At 37.7% G+C, this 25,207-nt stretch overlaps 1 protein-coding gene across 15 annotated transcripts in view; it reads left to right on the top strand.

Annotated features, from left to right (window-relative positions):
• Window positions 1-25,207, top strand: part of BLTP1 (bridge-like lipid transfer protein family member 1) — a 170,991-nt gene that overhangs the window by 15,206 nt on the left and 130,578 nt on the right. For 14 of the 15 annotated variants that reach the window (XM_059698107.1, XM_059698112.1, XM_059698108.1 and 11 more), the window contains 11 exons: window positions 826-955; window positions 3,008-3,124; window positions 4,330-4,408; window positions 6,229-6,293; window positions 8,836-9,022; window positions 13,085-13,166; window positions 15,890-16,083; window positions 18,403-18,482; window positions 20,394-20,544; window positions 21,765-21,921; window positions 22,573-22,651. In XM_059698107.1, coding sequence (XP_059554090.1) covers window positions 859-955; window positions 3,008-3,124; window positions 4,330-4,408; window positions 6,229-6,293; window positions 8,836-9,022; window positions 13,085-13,166; window positions 15,890-16,083; window positions 18,403-18,482; window positions 20,394-20,544; window positions 21,765-21,921; window positions 22,573-22,651 — 1,288 coding nt within the window. In that variant the 5' untranslated portion in view covers window positions 826-858. Of the gene's footprint in view, window positions 1-825; window positions 956-3,006; window positions 3,125-4,329; window positions 4,409-6,228; window positions 6,294-8,835; window positions 9,023-13,084; window positions 13,167-15,889; window positions 16,084-18,402; window positions 18,483-20,393; window positions 20,545-21,764; window positions 21,922-22,572; window positions 22,652-25,207 lie in introns of those variants that run through there. The other variant, XM_059698115.1, reaches the window with a different exon arrangement.

Below are 25,207 nucleotides of genomic sequence, written 5' to 3'. Positions count from 1 at the left end.
CCGTATTTAAAAATATATATATTTTTATTGACTTCAGAGAGGAAGGGAGAGGGAGAAGGCGAGAGAGAGAGAGAGAGAGAGAGAGAGAGAGAGAGAGAGAGAGAGAGAAAAGTATCAATGATGAGAGAGAATCATTGATCGGCTGCTTCCTGCAGGCCCTACACTGGGGATTAAGCCCACAACCCTGGCATGTGCCCTGACTGGGAATCGGACCATGACCTCCTGCTTTATAGGTCAAAGCTCAACCACTGAGCCATGCCGGCCAATCTCCAGTTTTATATTGTGAGATATAATTTACATGTAACATTGTATTTTCTTAAGGGTAAAGAGGATCTTTGGAAATACTTGATTATCTTTGCAGTGTTCATAATTATGGACTTTTACTAGAGGCCCGGTACACAAATTCATGCACGGGTGGGGTCCCTCAGCCTGGACGGTGATTGGGGCTGATTGGGGCCATCTTGCCCAGTCCCGATCAGGGTTGATCAGGGCCAGCTGGCCAGGGGGAGGAACCATGGGAGGTTGGCTGTGGGAGTGCACTGACCACCAGGGGGTAGCTCCTGCATTGAGCATCTGTCCCCTGGTGGTTAGTGTGCATCATAGTGACCGGTTGACTGGTTGTTTGGTCACTTAGGCTTTTATATATATAGATAGAAATGTGGACATGTTTTGTTATTTATTGTATTTTTGCATTTTTATCATTGAAGGAACAGAATGTGATTTAATAAACTTTCATATTCATTAAATTCACCTTTTCCCCCCTTACATGATTTTCCTTGCATATTAATAATTCTCTGATTCTAAATTTAACCTTTGAACTCTTAGACCTTTAGATGCTGCTCTAGAAAAACTTCAATAATGGATCAAAGGAAGAATGACAGTATTGTTCCTAGTATCACCCAATTAGAAGATTTTCTTACAGAACACAATTCTAATGTTGTGTGGCTCCTTGTTGGTAAGTAAAATGTATTTTTTTGTATATTACTTTTTTTAAAATATGTTTTTATTGATTTCAGAGAGGAAGGGAGAGGGAGAGAGAGATAGAAACATCAATGATGAGAGAGAATCATAGATTAGCTGCCTCCTGCATGCCCCACACTGGGGATTGAGCCTGCAACTCCCATGTTCCCTGACCAGGAATCGAACCCAGGACCCTCCAGTCCGCAGTCCAAATCTCTATCCATTGAGCCAAACTGGCGAGGGCTACATTACTGTTTTTTTGTTTGTTTGTTTGTTTGTTTTTTATGGATGGAGTAGCAACTTCCAAATTTTACTAGCAAGCAGTGATTGGCCTTATGATATTGAAGGGGGTGGGGACATGTCACAATGAAAAGGCCATAGTTCCTATGTTCTTTAACGCTAGAAGCATACTTTCTCTTCACATACCTCTTGCCTTTCTGAATGGCCCACAACAACCTGACACAGTGATTTACAGTAAAAATTACTACAAAATGACTTTAAACTTAAAACATAATGAAATGTCATCAAAATAATTTTTTGAAATAATTGTTCTAGGAATAATTTTTATGGACACATCATAGCACTTGCTACATCAAAGCTATTACCATCAATCTAAGCTACCCTGTGAAATGTTGGCTCTGTGACTGCCTTGTTTTATCATATTAAATATTTTTTTTAAAGTTAAGAACTTAATTTGATGTTGCCAAAAGGTTATACATGTTAAATTGGCTTACATTACTTTGTCCTAATTTAGAAAATAGTTATACTTTAAAAATAGATAAGTAAAAAATACTATTATCAGAAAATGCTTTATTGTGTTCTACCTTTTGTATATTCATGATCTAGTTTTTTTTGGAATATTATAAATTTTGTAAGTGATTATAAACTTCATGATAGATTGACAAATGGTCAAACTTGGAATATCATTTATTGTAGTGTATTCAATAAAAGTAGACATTCTTAAATGGTTATTGTTTTATCAGTTGTAGTAAAATAGTATAAGATGTCCTGTTTAATATAGATATGCCTTTAAGTGGGCTAAATTCCTACTTATTTTCATTATTTTAATGTTTTTATTGATTTTAAAGAGAGAGGAAGGAAGAGGGATAGAGAGATAGAAACACCAATGATAGAGAAAAATCAGCTGGCTACCTCCTGCATGTCCCTACTGGGGATTGAGCAAACAACCCAGGAATTAAACCAGTGACCACACTGGCCAGGATCTATTACTTTTTTTTTAAATAAGTCTTTATTGTTGAAAGTATTACATATGTCCCCTCTGTCCCCCATTGACCCCTCTAGTCCCCACCCCCTGACTCCATTACTTTTTAGAAAGCAGAGTTTATTGATTTAAAAAATCAATGACTTTTCTCTGATTTAAGAAATCATTAATTTTCTTTTTTTTTTTTTTAGTGATTTTAGCCTTTAGTGAATAGCTTGGAAATGAGCTTGTAGCTTGATAAAGGTGGATGTTTTTCATAATGTTCAGAATTATGGGCTTTCTTTTCCAGAACATCTTTACATATATTTAATAAAGAAAACAGTACAAAGCAGTGAAAAAGGAAACAAGAAAAACAGAAGGCTCTAATGCAGTGGTTCTCAACCTTGGCTACACATTAGAATCACCTGGGAATCTTTTTAAAATCCCGATTTCTGGGCCTCATCCTCCGGAAATTCTGTTTCTTTGTTACTAATGTTGTGGCCCCACCCTATAACAAAGAAACAGAATTTCCAGAGGATGAGGCCCAGAAATCAGGATTTTAAAAAGATTCCCAGGTGATTCTAATATGAGCCAAGGTTGAGAACCACTGCTTTAATGGATCTGATTGGAATCTGTGCATTTCTGGCTAATGACTAAAAGAAAGTGAGGAAAGGTGGATAAGGTAGCTCAAACCTCTGAATTTAAAACCCAAAGTATTAAATTGAAGAGGACTTACTACCATATTATCATTTCTGAGCGTGGTAAATGATCTTTTATCAACAAAGTTTTACTAAGATATTAAGGTGATTGAAAGTGATATTCTTTTGTACTTTTTTCTCCCAACAGCTACCATTTTGTCCTGTGGATGGATTATTTATCTCACATATTATAATTCTCGGAATGTTGGTCTTATTTTAACCTTGGTTGTCAACAGATTATACAAACATGGCTATATCCATATTGGTGAGTTGGAGTAAACCTGCATTATTTTCTTCTGTGTAATCTTAGGTATATATTATACATTTATATTTTATAAACAGGTAGTAACTTTAGAAATTTACCATTGTTTCATGAAGGATAAACTAACCTACTTTGAATTTCTCTGTTACAGCTCTCTATAACAGGTTATGCTCTTTACCTCATTCTTATTTGTTAAAATGTTTCCATAGTTACTCTTTGACATTGTTTATAAAATATACTCATGAAAATAATTTGAAAAAATGTAGACAGATATAAAATATGGAAACAGAAATTTCTCTCAATTCCATCTAGAGCAGTGGTTCTCAACCTTCCTATTGCCGTGACCTTTTAAAACAGTTCCTCATGTTGTGGTGACCCCCATTTTCATTGTTACAAATTGAACATAATGAAAGCATAGTGATTAATCACAAGGACAATATGTAATAATATATGTGTTTTCCGATGGTCTTAGGCGACCCCTGTGAAAGGGTCGTTCGACCCCCAAAGGGGTCGCGACCCGCAGGTTGAGAAAAGCTGATCTAGAGAAAGTTTCTAATGTCCAGTGAATTATTTGCTCTTTTTTTTCTTCAAGTAACCCGTACTTTAAAAACCTGTAAGTTGGAGTCATATTTCATTTTGTGGCCTGCTTTATTAGTTTAGTTTCTAACTACTTATAAGTGGGAGGTTTGCAGCTAGATGGGAGGGTGTACTAGGAAGCTATATGCTCTGGAAAGTTCTAAACCCATGAGAAAGGAGGAGGGGGCACTGAATAGAACCATTCTAACCTTCCCTGGAGTTGAGTACCTCTTAGTGGACATGAACTTCTCCCAAACATAAATAATCTTCCATTAATTTGAGGCAGTGACTGGTTCCTAGAGTAATGGAGAAAAATGGTGAATTACTCACTGTTGTGGGTTTATTTAATGGCTGTGCATAATTAAGAGAATTAGTCGTATGAAGCAGCTATTAAAACTAATGTTCTTATATGGTTTTTAGTAACTCAGTCCATAGTGATGATACGTGTGGCACTTTTTCAGGAAAAATGGTAGAAATTAGTAAGGCTGTAAGGATATCAGGAAGGGAGTCAGGAGAGAACATTTAATTAATGAATTGATTGCTAAGATTATTTTAAGTGTTAAGAGCTCTACTATCTATCAAAACAATTAAATTAATTGCTGGTTTTTTTTTTTGTTTTTTCCTTATAACAGGCTCCTTCTCTTTCTCTGTTCTTTCTGGAAAAATCATGGTTCGTGAAATCTATTACATTACAGAAGACATGTCTATTAGGTAAAAAGCAAAAACAAAACCTAAAACAAATAAAAGAACCTACTTTAAACTTGAAAAAATTTTCTAATTATGATACTTGTTTTAATATTACTTGGTTCTTCACATAACACCATAAATCAGCCCTGGCTGGTTTGGCTCAGGGCTAGAGCATCAGCCTGTGGACTGAAGGGTCACAGGTTCGATTCCAGTCAAGGCACATGCCTGGGTTTCGGCTCGATTCCCAGTGGGGGTTGTGCAGGAGGCAGCCGGTCCGTGGTTCTCGTCATTGATGTTTTTGTCTCTCTCTCCCTCTCCCTTCCTCTCTGAAATCAATGAAAAAAAATTATATATATATATATATATATATATAAAACAACAACAAAAAAACCATAAATCAGAAATAATTTTTTCAGTAAATCAGACTTAATGAATTAATGTTTTAAAATGTTTCTAATCATGGATTAATTTAGCTAAAGTTTAGACTGGCAAAATGTTTACCTAATAGCAGTATATAGAAATCAATAATCTCATTTCATTGCAAGATGAAAAATTGAGGCATTAAATTACCTGATAATTTCTGTTGTAGAATTCATGGTGGTCATTTGTTATATAAAATAAGGATCAGATATGTTGATAATACTCACCCATTGGGTTCTTATTAGGTAGTAAGTGTTTAGAATTGTTTAGCATCTGCTAACAACTCTAATTTTACTTTAAGAAGAAAACACAAATCTTAATGTATTAAGAATTAATAATATGTTTGATATGTTCTCTCTTCTGTAAGCCTTGTAAGAAAAGCTTGCTCTGTTATTATTATTATTTAAAAAAAATATTTTTATTGATTTCAGAGAGTAAGAGAGAGAGAGATAGAAACATCAATGATAAGAGAGAAACATTGATTGGCTGCTTCTTGCATGCCCCCTACTGGGGATCAAGAATGCAGCCTGGGCATGTGCCCTGACTGGGAATTGAGCTGTGACCTCCTAGTTCATAGGTTGGTGCTCAACCACTAAACCACACTGGTTGGGCAGCTTACTCTTATTTTTGTGATCTTCTTAAAATTTGTTACTTAGAATTTGGAAAATTTTGAATTATTTGAGAGATGCCAGGGTTTGGCACTACTTATACTTCTCTTGAAACAGTAGAGGCATCTTCTTTGTGAGTCTAAAATTATTCCAAATTAAAAGTAAAAAGTTAAAGTTAAAATTGGAGCATGAAGTGATATATCATTACAGAAATGAAAGATTATCTTTCTTTCTTTCTTTTTTTTTTTTTTTACAGAGAGGAAGAGAGAGAGATAGAGAGTTAGAAACATCGATGAGAGAGAAACATCGATCAGCTGCCTCCTGCACATCTCCTACTGGGGATATGCCCGCAACCCAGGTACATGCCCTTGACCAGAATCGAACCTGGGACCTTTCAGTCCGCAGGCCGACGCTCTATCCACTGAGCCAAACCAGTTTCGGCTGAAAGATTATCTTTAAAAGTTTTCTCTAGTGTGCTAATGTCCCCCTTTTGAGAGTTGGCCTTTTGTTTATGTAGTTTTTACAACATTAAAAATATTTATAAAATAAAAAGGTTTTCTGTTAGCACTTCATTTTCCTATTGAATGTAATCCAGTATTACATTTTACCTGAATAGAAGAATCTAATTTAAACCTGTGCATATCCTGTTTTACTTTATTAACTGAAAGAGTATGAAACATTTAGGTATGCCAGTGTTCCATTGAGAATTTTTGTTTCCTTATTCATTATCAATTGCCTGCCTTTTATAATAATTAACTAAGAATCAAGTTAAGTAAATTCTTACTTGTTTTCACTTTTGTAATTTATCTTGCTTAGAATTCAAGATGGATTTATAATTTTTCGGTGGTGGAAAATGTATAACCCAAAGCAGAAGCAGCATGGTGAGTTTTCATTTTTTTTTTATTTGTTTGAAATTGTTGATGACATAATCATTTTTTCATCTGTGGTTATTATAATAGACCAGAGGCCCGGTGCATGAAATTCATGCAGGTCGTGGTTGTCCCTCAGCCTGCCCTGCACCCTCTCCAATCTGGGACCCCTCGGGGGATGTCCGACTGCCTCTTGCAATCTGGGACTGCTGGCTCCTAACCGCTCACCTGCCTGCCTGCCTGATCGCCCCTAACTTCTCTCCCTGCCTGCCTGATTGCCCCTAACCATCTCTGTCTGCCTGCCTGATCACCCCTGACTGCTCCCCTGCTGGTCTGATCGCCCCTAACCACCTCTGCCTTACCCTGCACTCCGGACCCAGGATTTCCTCCTCTGGCCGGTCACTGGCACCTGGGACCCAGGATTCCCTCCCTCTGGCTGGCCACAGGCACCCAGGACTCGGGCCAGCTTTGCCCAGGCTGGCTGCAGCCGCAGGGGACTGTGGACGGGTGGCTTAACCTGGGCCGCAGCCTCAGGCGCCCGGGACCGCGCCCGGGGCGGATGGCTTGTCTCTCTCCTGGGCTGAAGCCTGACTGGTCCCCATTCCTCTCTTGTGAGCTCATTTGTGCCTGGCTGGTCCCCATTCCTCTCTCCTCAGTGTTGAGTATTTGAGCCATTATGGTGTGATGGCATGACAACCATTTGCATATTAGCTCTTTATTATATAGGATAAAAATGTTTTTAAAAGCTTTGGACTTGACAAAACTCTGATTTTATCACCAGTTTACTAAAAATCCTTTTAGTAGTCTTCCTCTTGCCTGGTTAAATTGGTTTACTTTAGCTGATTATTTATTCAGAGTCATCCTCAGTAGGACCCTTACCCACATTTCTAGCCTTACTGCATGTTACATCTGTTGGCTTGACCCATACTGGTGATAAATGGTCTTCTCAGCACCCTTTAATCAGTCTACCAAGACACTTTTCTACATTTCAACTTCGGTGTCTTTATTCATACTTCTACCAGACATGTCTACTAATTATCATTTATCTGGTATGAAAAGGATGAACAGAAAATGGGAAACAGACTCGAGAATTTCTTCTGGTTCTGCTTTTATCATCAGAATTTTACCATCTCAGAATTTTCTTCCCAGTTATTTCATGGCTCTGTTAGTGTTCTGGTATGTGGCCCTAACCCTCCTACTAGACACTAACCAGACCAGAGGCTTCAAGGAGGGTAGATCTTGTCTTTACTCTTTCAAATAGCTAGGCTTTGGAAAGTCTGGCCAGTGTGTAAGGCACAGGCATAGTAAGAGGAGTAAGGGCAGAACAGGGAGATTCGATGGGAGCCACTGTGCTGTGTTCCATAAAGACGTTCAAGTTGATGGTGACTTGGGCCAGAGCCATGACAGTGGTTGTGGATCTATGTTGAAAGAAAAGCTGATAAATCTAAGGCATGAAAGAAAGAGAGCAATTGAAAGGATTGACTTGCTATTGATAGGATGGGGGATATTGTAGAATAGCTTTGGGTGGAAATCAGGTATTTGGTTGATGTATCAAGTTTGAGATGTCTGTTAGACACCGCATTGGAGATGTCTGAGTAGGTTGCTGGACATTTGACCCTGGCATTTTGGGGGGATATATATATATATGTATGTATGTGTGTATATATATATATATATATATAATATTTAAACTACAGCTTAAGCTACTAAAATGAAGTTAATAACAATTTTCTTTACCCATAAAAAAATTAAACTCTTCTAACTGGTTATATCTAATTTTAATTGCCTTAAATTGAATTTGTTCTGTAGGGACAAAAATGGACAAACATTTAAAAAGTCTCAAAAAACACCTGTATGATTCATAACAAAATAAGGCACTGACCGTGGTACCTTTCTGTTGAGCCTCTTGGTTAACATGTGATGCTCTGTGTTGGATTATTTCCTCAGCAGAAACAAGTGCCCATCTATCACTTTATAGGTGGATTTGTAAATTTCTGTTGTTACTTATATTAATGTAATTATGTTTTTTATTTGAAATGATTTGAAGTGTACGGTTCTTAAAATCTTTATTTTAGTATTAAGTAGTTTTTAAAAACAAATTAGTATTTTTTGAAAAATCCTACTTTCCATGAAGAAAAGTTTAAATACTGATGTGATGTTTAAGTACATTATACTTTGAACATTTTGCTACTTATATTTTAGTATAAATGTATGGCTATATTAGGGTAAAGTTTTACTTTTACTCTGTAAATGACACTTTTCTATTCTTAATGTAAAATCTTTAAATTATGGCATTAGATAACCAAAATCTAGAAATTTAGGTTGTTTTTCGAATGCTAAATTAAAATGCTGTAGTAACATTAGCTTTTTTCTTTCTTTTACCAGTGTTTTATATGTATTTTAAATATGATCCTCTTTATCATAGAATACTGGTTTAAAGTAAATCATTTAAATTGCTTTAAGTGTGGAAAATGAATTGACAAAAACTTTAACCAAACTTTTTAAAAAGTTGACTAAAAACTTTTGTGTGTATGTGTGTAATTGATGTCTTTAGATCCAAAGGCGGAAACGAGATTATACATCACAGTTAATGACTTTGAGTTTCATGTCTATAATCGTTCGGATCTTTATGGACGTCTTCAAGAATTATTTGGTTTGGAGCCAACAATAATCCCCCCCAAGAAAGAGGATGATAAAACACGAGAAAATGGAAGAACAGGAACCCAGTCCAACATTGAAAGGTTCATTGTCACACTTGAATTTTATTAATCTGCAACATGCAAACATTCACTTTTTCATTTCTGGTATATAGGAAAGTGATTGACTTTTGTAAGTTATTAACCTTGTATCCTGCAAACTTGCTGTAATCACTTACTAGTTCGAATAGGCTTTTTTCATCAGCTCTTCCAAACTTTCTACATATACAGTTATGTTATCTTCAAACAAAGAAAGTCTTATTTTCCCCTTCCCATTCTGCATACTTTTTATTTCTTTTTTTACTGCAATAGCCATAATTTCCAAACTTGAAAAGGAATGGTGAAATAGGACATCCTTGCTTTGTCCCTTGTCTTAATGGGAGAGCTTCTAGATTCTCACCTTTAAGTATGATGTTAATTAGGTCTTTTGTAGGTACTCTATATACAGATGAGGAAGTTTCCTTCTATTCCTAATTTACTGAGAGATTTTAATCATAATGGCTGTTGTATTTTGTCAAATGCTTTTTCTGCATCTGGTGATACTATCATTTGATTTTTTGTTTTTAACCTGTTAATGCTAATTGATTTTTGAATGTCGAACAGCCTTGCATACCTAATAGTTTGCTTTTTAAGTCGATGATGAGGATATTTATTCTGAATTAAATATTTAATGGATATTATGTCCCAGGCACAGAGCTGAGGTACTGGGAATATGACAAGTCTTCTATCTTGTTGGAAATTATAGCCAAGTATGGGTTAAATAGGCATTTTTCGTGCAAGAAGTATTACCTCAGGGACAAAAGTAGATTTCACATAGAAGGATCAGGAGGGCTTCGACCTGAAGGGCGAGTCAGTTAGGGAAAGGTGGTGATGAAGAGTCTTCCTTAGAGAAGAAACATCATATGCAATAGTGAAGTTACTTACTGAGGCTGCAATGGATTATTTGAGGTGGGGATAATTTAGATTAAAATGGTTTAGCAGGATCAGAAGCTTTCCCCCAAGTCAGTAATGCTATGATGTGATTGGAGGGAGGTAAGGCTGGAGGCGGGGAGATCAGATGGAAGGATGTTGTAACATTTCATCAGCTGGGTTGATAGCAAGGGAAAGGGGGAGTAGTGGATGGAGCAAGACAGACATAGGCAGATGAATCCATAAGATAGTGGTAGATTAGATGTGGACAATGAGGAAGAGGGATGATCAATAGTGAATCCAAATTTCTTTTTTTTTTTTTTTAATTAAATCTTTATTGTTCAGATTATTACATTTGTTCCTCTTTTTTTTTCCCCCCATAACTCCCCTCCTCCCAGTTCCCGCCCCACCCTCCGCCCTCACTCCCCACCCACTGTCCTCATCCATAGGTGCACGATTTTTGTCCAGTCTCTTCCCACATCTCCCACACCCCTTTCCCCCCCAAGAATAGTCAGTCCATTCCCTTTCTATGTCCCTGATTCTATTATAATCAACAGTTCATTCTGTTCATCAGATTATTTATTCACTTGATTCTTAGATTCACTTGTTGATAGATGCATATTTGTTGTTCATAATTTGTATCTTTACCTTTTTCTTCCTCTTCCTCTTCTTAAAGGATACCTTTCAGCATTTCATATAATCCTGGTTTGGTGGTGATGAACTCCTTTAGCTTTTCCTTATCTGTGAAGCTCTTTATCTGACCTTCAATTCTGAATGATAGCTTTGCTGGATAAAGTAATCTTGGTTGTAGGTTCTTGGTATTCATCACTTTGAATATTTCTTGCCATTCCCTTCTGGCCTGCAAAGTTTCTGTTGAGAAATCAGCTGGCAGTCGTATGGGTATTCCCTTGTAGGTAACTGAGTTTCTTTCTCTTGCTGTTTTTAAGATTCTCTCTTTATCTTTTGCTCTTGGCATTTTAATTATGATGTGTCTTGGTGTGGTCCTCTTTGGATTCCTTTTGTTTGGGGTTCTCCGCGCTTCTTGGACCTGTAAGTCCATTTCTTTCACCAGGTGGGGGAAGTTTTCTGTCATTATTTCTTCAAATAGGTTTTCAATATGTTGCTCTCTCTCATCTTCTGGCACCCCTATAATTCTGATGTTGGTACGCTTGAAGCTGTCCCAGAGGCTCCTTACATTATCCTCGCATTTTTGGATTCTTTTTTCATTTTGCTTTTCCGGTTGGATGTTTTTTGCTTCCTCGCATTTCAAATCATTGACTTGATTCTTGCGCTCCTCTGGTCTGCTGTCTGGCGTCTGTATAATATTCGTTATTTCAGTCCGTGTATGCTTAATTTCTCGTTGGTTCCCCAATATAAGATCGAGGGTCTTATTAGTTTTCGTGTAGAGCTCATTAAGTTTATCGGCAGCTTCTAAACAGTTCTTGAGAGACCTTAAAAGTGTGGTTCTGAACTCTATATCTTCCTTTGACAATTTTGTCCTGTTTCTTTGTCTCCGCATTTTGTTATGCTTCCTTGGTGCACCCCCTAGTGGTCTTTGTTCGCAGTCTTATAGTTAAATCTTGATTGTTGTAGTTAATCCCAGGGAGGGTTTGACCTCCAGGCCAAGTGGCTATGAGAATCAGCTGTGTCAGCGGTGAGAGAACTTCTGTCCTCTAGGGAGGTGCTAATCTAGCCTTTGCCTGAGGCTATCCGGCAAATGCCTCTGTGCAGGGCTTGGGCAGGGCGGGTCGCACAGGATCAACAGGGTGGGCCGGAGGGAGCAGTTATGGCGGCTCTCAGTCCTGTCCCCAGGGGCTCTGCCTCTCTGAGTCCCAGCACCCGCTGCAAAGCTGGGAGAGAAAGCTGCACTCGCTCTGACCGAAGCCAGACAGTCCCGCTTCTCCCGTTTGAGTATGGGTCCCCAAAGACTCGCCTGTATCTGGAGCTCAGAGTCTGCGACTCCCTCCTGATTGAAAACAACAACCGCTCCCTCCGCCGCCAGCCCGCTCCTTGCACTCCGCACCTCAGAATTTGACTTCAGCACTGCGCCTCCTCTGAGTGTCCGTGTGCATTTCTCTTTCCTCCTAGTTGTAGGACTTCCACTCAGCCAGCGTTCCTGTGGTTCTGGGTGATGTCCCTTCGGTTTTTTGGTTTCACTTTTGAAGTAGTTTTTCAAAGCAGCAAACTCCGGCGTTAACCTATGCCGCCATCTTGGTTCTCCAAATTTCTAATGTAAGCAGCGATTATGCTTAGGCAGGGAACCCCAGGGAAAGAGGAGGTTGGGGGCTGGTGATGAGGTCTGTTTTGAATTTAGTTTTAAGCACTAAGGGTCACCTTCATGGAGTTGGTCTCAGAAGTGCCATTTAGGAGATAATGGCTTATTGAAGAGATATGCCTCAAGTTTTCATCCAAAATCTTTAGTGAATTGCTATGAACTTTTCATTCTTTAAATTTTGTGTACTTGGTGTGTGGCCAATATTTTTCTCATTCTTTGCCTGTCATTTCACAAAGTGGTGAGAATAGGGAAAGAAAAGGATCAGCTCAGTTGTCAGAAATGCTCAAAACAGTAGGAAGCATCAAAGTGACTTGTGTCATGTCATTTTCTCTCTCTAAAAATTTATTTTATTGATTTTAGAGGAAGGGAGAGGGACAGAGATATAAAAACATTGATGAGAGAGAAACATTGATCAGCTGCCTCCTTCATGGCCCCCACTGTAGATTGAGCCCACAACCCAGGCATGTGCCCTGACCAGGAACTGAACCATGGGCTCCTGGTTCATGGGTCAGCACTTGACCACTGAGAACACTGGCCGAGCATTGACATTATGATTCATTTGTTTTAATAATAGTTTTGGCTGTCTTCTAAAATGTCACATTGTAGTGTGGTGAGCAGATGGTAGATGTAATGACAGCATCTCATAATTGACACTTTTGACATTAAAGCTTGTCATTCTAAGAACATAGTTTTGTTATTACAGCTTGATCTAAAAACGGACACATGGCGGAGTGCATTTAATGAGACATTTTAGGGCTATTAGTCTTCTTTTAGATGGTCTCTGTTTCATTTACTGGAGCCGTCATTAGATGTATCTGGAAAGGTACAGCTGGTATTAATAATGTATATTTCGAGTAGGTCAACTGTATCCTCAGGTATTTAAGTCTTTCCTATATACTTCAGTTTTTTTTTTTTCTTCTTAGAGTTAAAGTAAAAACAGAATCTCAGGACCCCACATCTTCATGGAGATCGCTTATTCCAGTTATAAAGGTCAACGTGAGCACAGTAAGTAATTCTACTATAATTAATACTTGGTGGGTTAATAACAGAACCTTTTATTTTTTGCAAACATTATTTTCACTTAAGAAAAGAAAGTAATTTTGTACGTTTTGGGTTCCAATTTTCATAAAGTGTGAAACAATTCTTTTTTTTTAAAATTAAATCTTTATTGTTCAGATTATTACAGTTGTTCCTCTTCCCCCCCCCCCCCCCCCCCATAGCTCCCCTCCACCCGGTTCCCACCCCCTCTCCCCCCGCCCTCACACCCTCTTCCACTGTCCTCATCCATAGGTGCACGATTTTTGTCCAGTCTCTTCCCGCATCCCCCACACCCCTTTCCCCCCCAAGAATAGTCAGTCCACTCCCTTTCTATGCCCCTGATTCTATTATAATCACCAGTTTATTCTGTTCATCAGATTATTTATTCACTTGATTTTTAAATTCACTTGTTGATAGATGTGTATTTGTTGTTCATAATTTGTATCTTTACCTTTTTCTTCTTCTTCCTCTTCTTAAAGGATATCTTTCAGCATTTCATATAATACTGGTTTGGTGGTGATGAACTCCTTTAGCTTTTTCTTATCTGTGAAGCTCTTTATCTGACCTTCAATTCTTTGCTGGATAAAGTAATCTTGGTTGTAGGTTCTTGGCATTCATCACTTTGAATATTTCTTGCCACTCCCTTCTGGCCTGCAGAATTTCTGTTGAGAAATCAGCTGACAGTCGTATGGGTACTCCCTTGTAGGTAACTGACTGTCTTTCTCTTGCTGCTTTTAGGATTCTTTCTTTGTCTTTTGCTCTTGGCATTCATTTTAATTATGATGTGTCTTGGTGTGGTCCCCTTTGGATTCCTTTTGTTTGGGGTTCTCTGCACTTCCTGGACTTGTAAGTCTATTTCTTTCACCAGGTAGGAGAAGTTTTCTGTCATTATATCTTCAAATAGGTTTTCAATATCTTGCCCTCTCTCTTCTTCTGGCACCCCTATAATTCTGATGTTGGTACGCTTGAAGTTGTCCCAGAGGCTCCTTACACTGTCTTCATATTTTTGGATTCTTTTTTCTTTTTGCTTTTCCATTTGGGTATTTTTTGTTTCTTTGTATTTCAAATCTTTGACTTGATTCTTGGGATACTCTTGTCTGCTGTTGGATCTCTGTATATTATTCTTTATTTCAGTCAGTGTATGCTTAATTTCTAGTTGGTCTTTTTTCATATACTCCAGGGTCTCACTAAATTTATCGGCGGTTTCCAGAAAATTCTTGAAAAACCTTATATCCGTGGTTTTGAACTCTATATCCAGTAGTTTGCTTTCCTCCATTTCTGTCATTTGTGACCTGTTTCTTTGTCTCCACATTTTTTATGCTTCCCTGTGTTGGTAGAGTGGCTTTCTGTGCTAGGTGTCCTATAGGGTCCAGTGGCTCAGCCTCCCCAATTACCTGAGGTGGACACTCTTGGTGCACCCCCTTGTGGGCTTTGTGCACAGTCTTGTTGTAGTTAAGCTTTGATTGTTGTAGGTATCACTGGGAGGAATTGACCTCCAGGCCAATTGGCTGTGAGAATCAGCTGTGTCTGCAGTGAGAGAACTTCTGTGCTGAAGACACCCTTATGAGGCAAGACTTGCTTCAGTGGAACTTTGGTGCTCACTGAGTCTGCTCCCTGAGAGTGTCCCTTATGGATCTGAGGAGTTGTAATTGGATGGTCCAACTCTGACCGCTAGGTACACTGGCTTTTGGATCTAAGGAGGTGCTAATTTAGCCTCTGCCTGAGGCTACCCAGCAGGAGCTACGGAGAGATCTGCAGGTTCCCCTTCCTTGTTTGGGGTTTGGAGGTGCCCAAATGAGGCCCAGCTGTGAAGCAATGCAAGCTGCTGCGGGGCCTTGGGCCTTCTCTTGGAAGTTCTGGGTCTGTCTGGCCCAGCTGCAGTTTATTAGGTAATTTTCAGATTGCAAAGGGCCAGGGCATATGCAAAAGCCTCTGCCGCAGCTTGGATGGGCATATTCAAAAGCCTCTGCTGCAGCAAGCAGCTATGGCTGATCCTCAGCCCTGCCTTAAGGGGCCCCGCATCTGAGTGTCCAGGTAATCGGTAATCACTGCAAGCACCTTTGAGAGAAAGCCGCCCTCGAGTTCTGAGTTCTGCCCGCTGCCAGACAGTCCAGTTTCTCCCCGTATGAGTCTGGGTCCCCAGAGACTCACCCAGAACTGGAGTTCAGAGCAGTCGGGGGCTTGTGACTCCCTCCCAATTCAAAAAGACAGCCACGTCCTCAGTTGCCAGTCCTTGCTGCATGCGCCTCTGTACCTCTGCACTTTACTTCCACACCTCCTCTGAGTCTCAGTGTGCTTTTCTCTTTCCTTCCAGTTGTAGAATTTCCACTCAGCCAGCCTTCCTGTGGTTCTGGATGATGTCTGTTTTGTCTTTTAGTTGTATTTTTGAATTTTTTGTGGGAGGCAGCAATTTCCGGTGTTTACCTATGCTGCCATCTTGGTTTTCCTGAAAGAATTCTTTTAACACCAATATCATTTTAGCATAAATTTGTTAGACCTGAAAGGCTATTTATTCACAAGTGCTTAAATTTTTTAAAAACCACGTCTAAATTGATCAGTGGAGTGATTTAAATATAGATAGTGCTAAAGTGGAATCATCTAGTTGTTGCTTGAAAATGTTTGTTATTAGGTCAGTTAAGGAAAAAAGTATAGCTTTTATAGTATGGCATACTATCTTTTATCTTTTGTAGGGTCGCCTGGCCTTTGGAAATCATTACCAACCTCAAACTCTGTGTATCAACTTTGATGATGCTTTTTTAACTTATACTACAAAACCACCTTCCAGTCACCTTGACCAATTCATGCATATTGTGAAAGGAAAGCTTGAAAATGTTCGAGTCATGCTTGTTCCTAGTCCAAGATATGTTGGTCTTCAAAATGATGAGTAAGAACATTTTACATATGTCTAATATAGATATCAATTTGATTTTTAGCACCCTTTTAATTTCTGTTACAAGCTGGGCATTAATTAAGTACATTTTTCTAATAAATTAACAGTATAGTCCTGCTTTATAAGGCAAGTGGATATATTATCCATTGGTAAACTCTAATTTTAAATATTTTTCTATAGAATTCTGACTAATTTTTTTTACCCTTTTCTTCCTTTTAACTGTATTTGAAAAACTCATTTTGGGAAATTAAGCCCTGGTATTTGATGTTTACACATTACAGGTAGGTTTTTATTTACAGAAGGAATGGATAAATAGTAAATTCAACAAATTCATTTTAGTGGAGTACCATTCTGAGTTAATGAGAAAAGTTGAAAATGGAAACAAAATTACTCTTAGACATCTGTTGAAGTTAGGATGGTACAGTTAGGATGGAACTTGCTTGGTATGCAAGTCCTGGGTAGTTTTCCACCTAGCTTTCCAGATTTGTCTTCTATCTGTGAAGTAGCTGCTTGCGTTCAGGAGACAGGGAGCATTAGTGACGCACCGTGGACTCGCCCTCGTGGTGGCAGGATGCTTCCCTATGAGGACTGGGACCTGAAGGAACTCCAGGGCATGCGTTCATGGTAGGATGAGGGTTCACGATGTCTATTTTTTGTATGAGGAGACTTTCTGGTTGAATTTGTGCAATTTAGTATTCATAGGATGAGATTCCTCTATGTCCTAGCGTATATCTTTGTAGGAAACATACAGTCTATGAAGTTGTGAGAAGCATGATTATTTGTTTTTAGTTCCAACTTCTTGCTGTTCAATTTTCTGGGGACTGGCTGGAGTGGTAGAGAGGTTTCCCTTTGGAGACTGGTGAGGCTGTGAGTCTGCCTGGGCCCACTCTTCAGGATCAGGGGATTTGCTCAGCACATAATGCTGCACTTACAGCTGAATGTTTAATACTGAATGAATAAGTAAATCTGGATTTTGTGAAAATTATTAGAGAGTAAGATGAAAAAGTGTTCTGCTATTAATTTATATAAAAAGATTTAAAATTGTGTTTTTTACTCTTCAAAATGTGCAGGTTAAATGATGACATTAAACATTAAGCCTGGCAGGTACTGGTCAGTGATGGGCATTGACCTATGAACCAGGAGGTCATGGTTTGATTTCCTGTTATGGCACATGCCTGGGTTTCGGGCTCAATCCCCGGGAAGGGGTGTGCGGGAGGTAGCCGATCAACAGTTCTCTCTCATTATTGATGTTTCTCTCTCTCCCTCTCCCTTCACTCTGAAATTAATAAAAATATATTAAAAAAATAAACATTGTCCTAACTGGTTTGGCTCAGTGGATAGAGCGTCGGCCTACGGACTCAAGGGTCCCAGGTTCGATTCCGGTCAAGGGCATGTATCTTGGTTGCGGGCACATACCCAGTAGGGAGTGTGCAGGAGGCAGCTGATCGATGTTTCTCTCTCATCGATGTTTCTAACTCTCTGTCCCTCTCCCTTCCTCTCTGTAAAAAAACGATAAAATATATTAAAAAAATAAACATTAACCTTAAGATTTAATATGTTTTAAGAAGAATATTGCTGAATTTGTGTTATTATTTAATGACTGCCAAGTTTATTTTGATGTGGAAGGAAGATACTGGGGTGTATGACAAAGTAAAAAGTTGTTAAAGCAATGAAAGATGAATAGTTTGTGGGAAAGCGATTGTAGAGAAACAGTCAATCCAGAATTTGAGTTCGAGATGTTTGCTTTAAATTTGATTCAAGTTGATCAAGTAAATATTCTTGGAAATAGGTCATGTAAAGTTGTTAAAAATATAAATGACAACATTTTTTCTTATGTAATGTTTTGGAAAGCTTATTTTATTTTACAGATATATAAAGTGATATTTCTTCAGTTTTGTAGTGTTATTAATAGAAAATGATTGAATTTAAAGTTTAATTGTTGTAAATACAGAATATAATTATTCTGTTCTGATGAACATTGTTTTTCCATTGTATTTAATTAACTTTGTCTTAAATTGATTTCTGTTATTCACAACTTAAAATGAAAACGTGAAACAATTTTTTTTCTTTTTTCCCTATTGAACCAATCTACTGATTAAAAATATTTCAGTATCATTTCATTATTTAGTCTAATATAGAATACAACTATGGAACAATTTATTGTCTGTGAAAGATGGCTTACCTTTTTAAGATGCTACCCTTAATGCGTTTGTTTTTTTGTTTGTTTGTTTTCACCTGTCACCACCATTAATTAGAACACTGAACTGTTTGCATGCTGGAGTTGTACTTAGTTTGCCTTGCCCCTTCTTATAGGCCACCGAGATTAATGGGAGAAGGCTTTGTGGTGATGCAGTCAAATGATGTTGACATCTACTACTACATGGACGAGCCAGGTAAGACTTTTTGAAAGTATAGTTCATAGCTGCAATTCTATTTATTCTATGAAATGGGATATTAATAAATTTTAAGTCTCTTTACTTAGGATATAAATAAGTTTCAATAAATGTTGAGTGCCTACCTAAAAAATACCTGTGTCGTTGTTAAAAGTTGAATATGACTTTAGTATTTCAGACCAAAATGATATTGTAACCTTTCCTTCAAATTCCATGTTATCAAATATACCTCAAAAATTGTGAATGCAGCCGAAACCGGTTTGGCTTGGTGGATTGAGCGTTGGCCTGCGGACTGAAAGGTCCCAGGTTCGATTCCGGTCAAGGGCATGTACCTGGGTTGCGAGCACATCCCCAGTAGGAGATGTGCAGGAGGCAGCTGATCGATGTTTCTCTCTCATCGATGTTTCTAACTCTCTATCTCTCTCCCTTCCTCTCTGTAAAAAATCAATAAAATATATTATAAAAAAAATTGTGAATGCAAATTAGCATGAGTGAAAACCTTTGAGAATAATGATGATGGTTAAGGTAATTCATGTTAGTTAGGAAAACAACTCACAGTATGTTAGACTTGACGCTAACAGTTTCAGGATTAAAATCCAGCTACCATGCTTCATGGATGGTTTCCATTTTATAACAGTTACTGAACATTGGATTTTAGCCCCCTTTTTTTCCTGATCTTTCTCCTGGGGTTTTATAAGGTCAAAATATTTTAAAAGTAAAAGTAGGATGCTGTTTGCCTTTTTTCACCATGTTGATATTTTCACTGATTCTTTTCTTGAAACAATAGCTAGGGACAGACTGGTTTTTCAAAATTAGGATTTTGAAAAAATTTGAGTCTGCAACTGTGAGTTTGGTAATTTTTCTCATAAGACCACCAGTGATGTTAACAAATGTGATTTTTAAAATGTTTAATAATGAAATTTATTAATATTTTAAAAAGTATGTATGTTGTAGTGAACCCATGTTTTCCAAATGATCAATGCATGCTACTGCAAAGTCAGGCAATGGATAAAAGATTATTCAAAGTGCAAGAGAGATAGTATATTTTAATTTAAGAAGTTCAGTGATATGGCTTCAGATTCCACATTGTAACCTTTAAGAAACTACTCCTTGTTGAATTTTGGAGTAGTGTCAAAGAATACCCAGAACTATCAGAAAAAGCTATTAAAACACTCCTTCCTTTTCTATCCACCTATTTGTATGAGGCTAGGTTTTCTTCAAATCCTTGAACAACAAACAATATAGAAGCAGCTGTGAGAATTCACATTTTTTTTTATTAAGCTAGACATTAAAGAGATTTGCCAAAATAAAAACAATACCAACATTTCTCAATAAATTAAATTTTTTTAGAAAATGTGGTTATTTTTATTAAATTATTTTTATTAAAAACAAAATTAAAATTTCATCTTTCATTAAAATATAGTTATTTTTCATATTGTTTTCATTAAAATTTATTACTATCAACATAATGGGCTTCTTATTTAATAAAATAAAAAATTTAAAAATTGATCAATTAAAATTTTTAATACAGTAGTATTGATAGAGATAATGTAAAAATACCCACTTTAGGGTCCTGAATTAAAAAAAGTATTGATTTCAGAGAAGAAGGAGAAGGAGAAAGAGAGAGAAACATCAATGATGAGAGAGAATCATTGGTCAGCTGCTTCTTGTGCACACCCTCTACTGGGGATTGAGCCTGCATGTGCCCTGACCAGGAATTGAACCTTGACCTCCTGGTTCATAAGTAGACGCTCAACTACTTAGCCACACCAGCCAGGCAGGTCCTCAATAATTTTTAAGAGTGTAAAGTGTTCCTGAAATAAAAAAAATATGTTAGAACTGCTGATCTACAGGAATATTTTAATGGTTATTTTAAATAACTGCCTTTATGTTGTATATTCTGCAATGCAGGACTTGTACCAGAAGAAACAGAGGAAAATATTGAAGGAGAATTGAGTAGTGAGGATTGCAAATTACAAGATTTGCCTCCTTGTTGGGGACTTGATATAGTTTGTGGTAAAGGAACAGATTTCAACTATGGGCCATGGGCCGATAGACAGAGGTACTTGAATAAATTATATTTCTAATAAGTTTCAAATGTATTGAGCTAATACTATATTTTTAATTAAAACATAATAGTTTTCTAAGCTATTTTATTATGCAGGATAAGATATTCGTAGACATTTTAATCCAAATAATAACTTGTGTGTAGAGAAATTGGTTTAATCAAGTTCACTGCAAAGGAGGAGTTAACTCATTAGAAAAATGATGAATGAGCAGCACATTTATTGGTTCCTTTGTTTTTCCTTAAGTATTTAATCAACAAATATGCCAGTGATTGTTGGGGTGATGCAGATTCAGAGCTAAATACATAGATAGTTTAGTTAATGGGTGAAAAAAGAGACCAAAGAGGTTTATTACATGCTGTAATAGAGATGAGTAAAAACTCTTGAAAAACTTAGAAGGGTACTGACTTGGTTTGCTAAGGCTCCCATAACAGAATACCACAGACAAATTTCTCACAGTTCTAGAAGTTAGAATTCTGAGATTAAGGTGTTGGGCTAGTTCCTCATGAGGGCTATGAGGGAATGATGTGTTTCTTGTGATAGCTGTCTTTTCTCTGGCCCTTCACATGGTCTTCCCTTTTGTGTGTCTTGTAAGTTCTCTGTCCAAATTTCCTCTTCTTAGAAGAATATCGGTCATGTTAGATTAGGGTCCGCCAAAAACATCTCATTTTAACTTAATTACCTCTGTAAAGACCATGTCTTCAAATACAGCCAAATTCTGAGGTTAGTACTTCCACATAAGAATGTTTAGGGGTACGCAATTCAGCCCATAAAAGGTACATAAATCATTTTAAAGATTTAAGAATTGGGGGAGGCTTTTTGGTAGAGGGAACATTTGAGTTGAGTTTTGAAACATAAGTGTCAGCCAGGGGAGGAAGAATTTTAAACAAAGGAGAGGACATTTAACAGTAGTGATGAGGATACATCCAAATTTTTATGTAAATAGACGTTGCTTAAAGTTAGTTCAGCAACTTTGCCATTTGGACTATTGATATACTTGTAGAAAGTCTTTCATTTCTCACAGTAGAAAACATTCTTTTGTTTTATTGAGAGGAAATTATAGTAGGTGTTTGTGATTAATTTTTTGTATTTTGTCTATTTTTAAATAAGAGAGTAGTGATAATACATATCAAGTTCAAATATTGATTTTGGTCCCTTATTAGAAATCATTTTGTTGGAATAAAATGTCAATTATTCTTTCTACCTTCTTATATAGAGATTGTTTATGGAAGTTTTTCTTCCCACCTGATTATCAAGTTCTGAAAGTTTCTGAAATTGCACAGCCGGGGAGACCAAGACAGATACTTGCCTTTGAACTGCGAATGAATATTATTGCAGATGCTACAATTGACTTGCTGTTTACCAAAAATAGGGTAATTATTGAAATAATATAGAGAAAATAGTGCTTAAAATTTGAATATTATTTTCCAGAGCAATTTTTGGTGACTAGTCCTATACTGAGATTCATTTCTGTGAGCTTCCTACCACTGTGCCTCCAATAATTGTATATATACTATTTTCATTAAGTGCCAAATAGTAGACAGAAATTAATCAACAAACCTTTATGCTATAGTCTGGTTCATTTTCTCCTTTATATCAGCCCAAGTTGTTTTAGTGTATTTTTTTGTTAACCCTCACCTGAGGAGATTTTTCCCATTGATTTTTAGAGAGAGAGTGGAAGGGAAGGAGAGAGGGAGGGAGACAGTAAGAGAGAAAGAGAGTGAGAGAAATATTGATGTGAGAGATAAATCAGTTGGTTACCTCACTCGCCTGACTAGGGCTAGGGATCCAACCTGCAACCTAGGTATGTGCCCTTGACCAGAATCAAACCTGGGACCCTGTGGTACATGGGCCAACACTCTAACCACAGACCCACTCTGTGCCGGGTGTGTTCTTAGGCATTTTGAATACCTATTTAATATCATTGCTGGTTATATTTTTGTCTCTGATAATAACTAAAAGGTAAAGATGGGAATGTAATTATAATGAATATTTTATGTGACTTACTTCTTTTGTTTTGTTAGGAAACAAATGCTGTGCATGTCAATGTTGGTGCTGGCTCCTATTTAGAGATCAATATTCCTATGACAGTCGAGGAAAATGGTAAGCTGCAGCAAGTGCTTCTCTGTTCCAAATGATTAGTAGGAAAATAATATATAGACAGTAGTTTGATAATCCACCTAAACTAACATAATTAATGGGGTTTTCTTTTTCAGCTTTTTATTATATTTTGTGTACCTGTAGCTATCAACAGTAGATAGTACACAATTAAATCATTTGTGCAGCTAGAGAAAGAGAAAATTTTTTTTAGAGTAAGTTAAGTCTTATAATTTCATGCTTTTATTATCTATCTATATATGTAAGAGGCTAAGTGACCAACCGTCCATCCGACCAGTACATATGACACTCACTGGCAATCCTATATAATAAAAGCCTAATATGCTAAGCATCCGGTTGTCTGGTTGGCCATTCAACCAATCAAAGCGTAATATGCTAATAATATGCTAAGGCTGCTCAACCATTCGCTATGACATGCACTGATCACCAGGGTGCAGACAACCGGTTGGCCAGTCACTATGACGTGCACTGACCACCAGGGGGGAGACGCTCTGACTGGTAGGTTAGCTTGCTGCTAGGGTCCGGCCATCAGGACTGAGCCAGATGGGCTGTACACACCCTAGAGCCCTCCTGCAGCCCCTCCCTGGCTGGCCAACCTCCCGAGTCCCTTCCCGGCCCCAATTGTGCACCAGTGGAGTCCTTTGGCCTGGCCTGCACTCTCTTGCAATCTGGGATGCCTTGGGGGATGTTAGAGAGCTGGTTTTGGCCCGATCCCGCAGGCCAGGCTGAGAGACCACACTGATGCACGAATTTGTGCACCGGGCCGCTAGTTTAAAAATAAACATTGCCTTGCACATACACGATACATATAAAGCTCTCATTGGCACCAATTGCATGTGTGTGTTTTGATAAGTCATTGTTGATTGTGAATTTAGTTGTTTTTGTTGTTTTTATATCATGTCTTTGTTTTTATATCATGCTATTATTTATTAGTCAACTTATATATTATTTTCATATACATTTTACTAATTTTCTTCAATCTCTGACACTTCTATTTTAGAGAAAGGGCAAATAGTGATATTAAAATATTTCTTCTAATTAATATCCTTTCAATGAGCATGAATCTGTGCACTGGGCCACTAGTACTCTATATTTCTCTTTTGTAAGTGAGCATACTTTGCTTAGCATATGTTTTTCCTGTTTCTTCATGAGAGCAGGTGCTCTGTCTTTGTTTTCAATGTGTAAACCTGATGCCGAATCCAGTACCTGGTTTGTGGTTCATGGCCAGTAATTGACTGAATGGCTAATAGTCTTTGTTTCAGATAATAATAGTAGATTTTTGTCAGGGAGTAAACTGGGTACTTTGAACAGCAAAACTTTAAGAAAGGAGACCGTTTCATATTTTAAATATTAAATAAGGCCCTGATAGCTATAGTTTCATCTGAGCTGAAATAATCTAATTCATTTTGCACTTAAAATTTGGCTCTGATACAACTTAATCAACAACATGACTACTTTGTGTTAAATTGACCAAAATATTATATAGCTGTCTTCATTTTTTGTGCCTCTCATCCTCTTATTACATTTGTAATTGAGAATAATTAAAATGAAATTCTGCTCTATTCAGTTTCTTGAGCATGCAGAGAATAGCAACTTACCCATATTTTTAAATTACTAACCAGCAATGTTATGATTGCTAAGCAGAGAGTAATTTTTATACTATTCTTGACTCTCTGTGCTTGTGCCTGCCACTCACTGGATTAATTGCGTCCATAAAGAGGGAACAATTGGGTTGCCAGCTGAGATAATTAACTGAAAAAGTGGCTGAGAGAGTATGTCTTTTCCCTGTAACCTCTGTGCTGTTTTAGTGAAGAACAAAACCTTATTTTAGCTAGTTCTAAGAGAATAATCCTACTGTGTCTTGAAGCAGGTTCTCTAGGACAGGTAGATTCAGTGTAGTCAATTGAAAAGAAGCATCTCTTAGGACAGCCTTAATTACCAATCTGTACCAGGGAAAAGGCAGTTGGGATTGCACAAAATTGAGAAGGGTTCATTTGAGGGAGTGTTGCTACCATTTTAAACTGATGATGCACATAGGAAGTAAGATTTATACAAACAATTTGTACACAATTATTGGTGCACTAGGTGAAGGGCTCCCTGAGGGGGCTCAGGGTCCACCTATTAGGAATTCATGGGAAGAGCCCCAGCACACAGGCTATGGAACTCAGAGTGAGGGAAGGGTCTAAGGAAAGGCTGGACGGGGTCCTTGGTCAAAGTGAGGTGGCTTTTTTAAAAAAAATTTTTTTTATTGATTTCAGAGAGAAAGGGAGAGGGTGAGAGAGATAAAAACATCAATGATGAAAGAATGCCCCCTGCATGCCCCCAACCGGGGATCGAACCCACAACCTGGGCATGTACCCTCAACCAGAATCGAAACTAGGACCCTTCAGTCCTCAGGCCGAAGCTCTATCCACTGAGCCAAACCGGCTAGGGCAAGATGAGGTGGTTTTTAAGATGACTGTCTGAGCGGGAAATAGGCTTAGGTCTGAGACAAGAACAAAATAGAACTCAAATACATGTACAACTTTTTTTCAGAGATTC

Source organism: Myotis daubentonii, chromosome 5 (assembly GCF_963259705.1).
Source record: "Myotis daubentonii chromosome 5, mMyoDau2.1, whole genome shotgun sequence".
In the NCBI taxonomy this organism is placed as follows: domain Eukaryota; kingdom Metazoa; phylum Chordata; class Mammalia; order Chiroptera; family Vespertilionidae; genus Myotis; species Myotis daubentonii.
The sequence above is the reverse complement of the archived record's forward strand: the minus strand, read 5'-3'. Positions and strand labels throughout refer to the sequence as shown.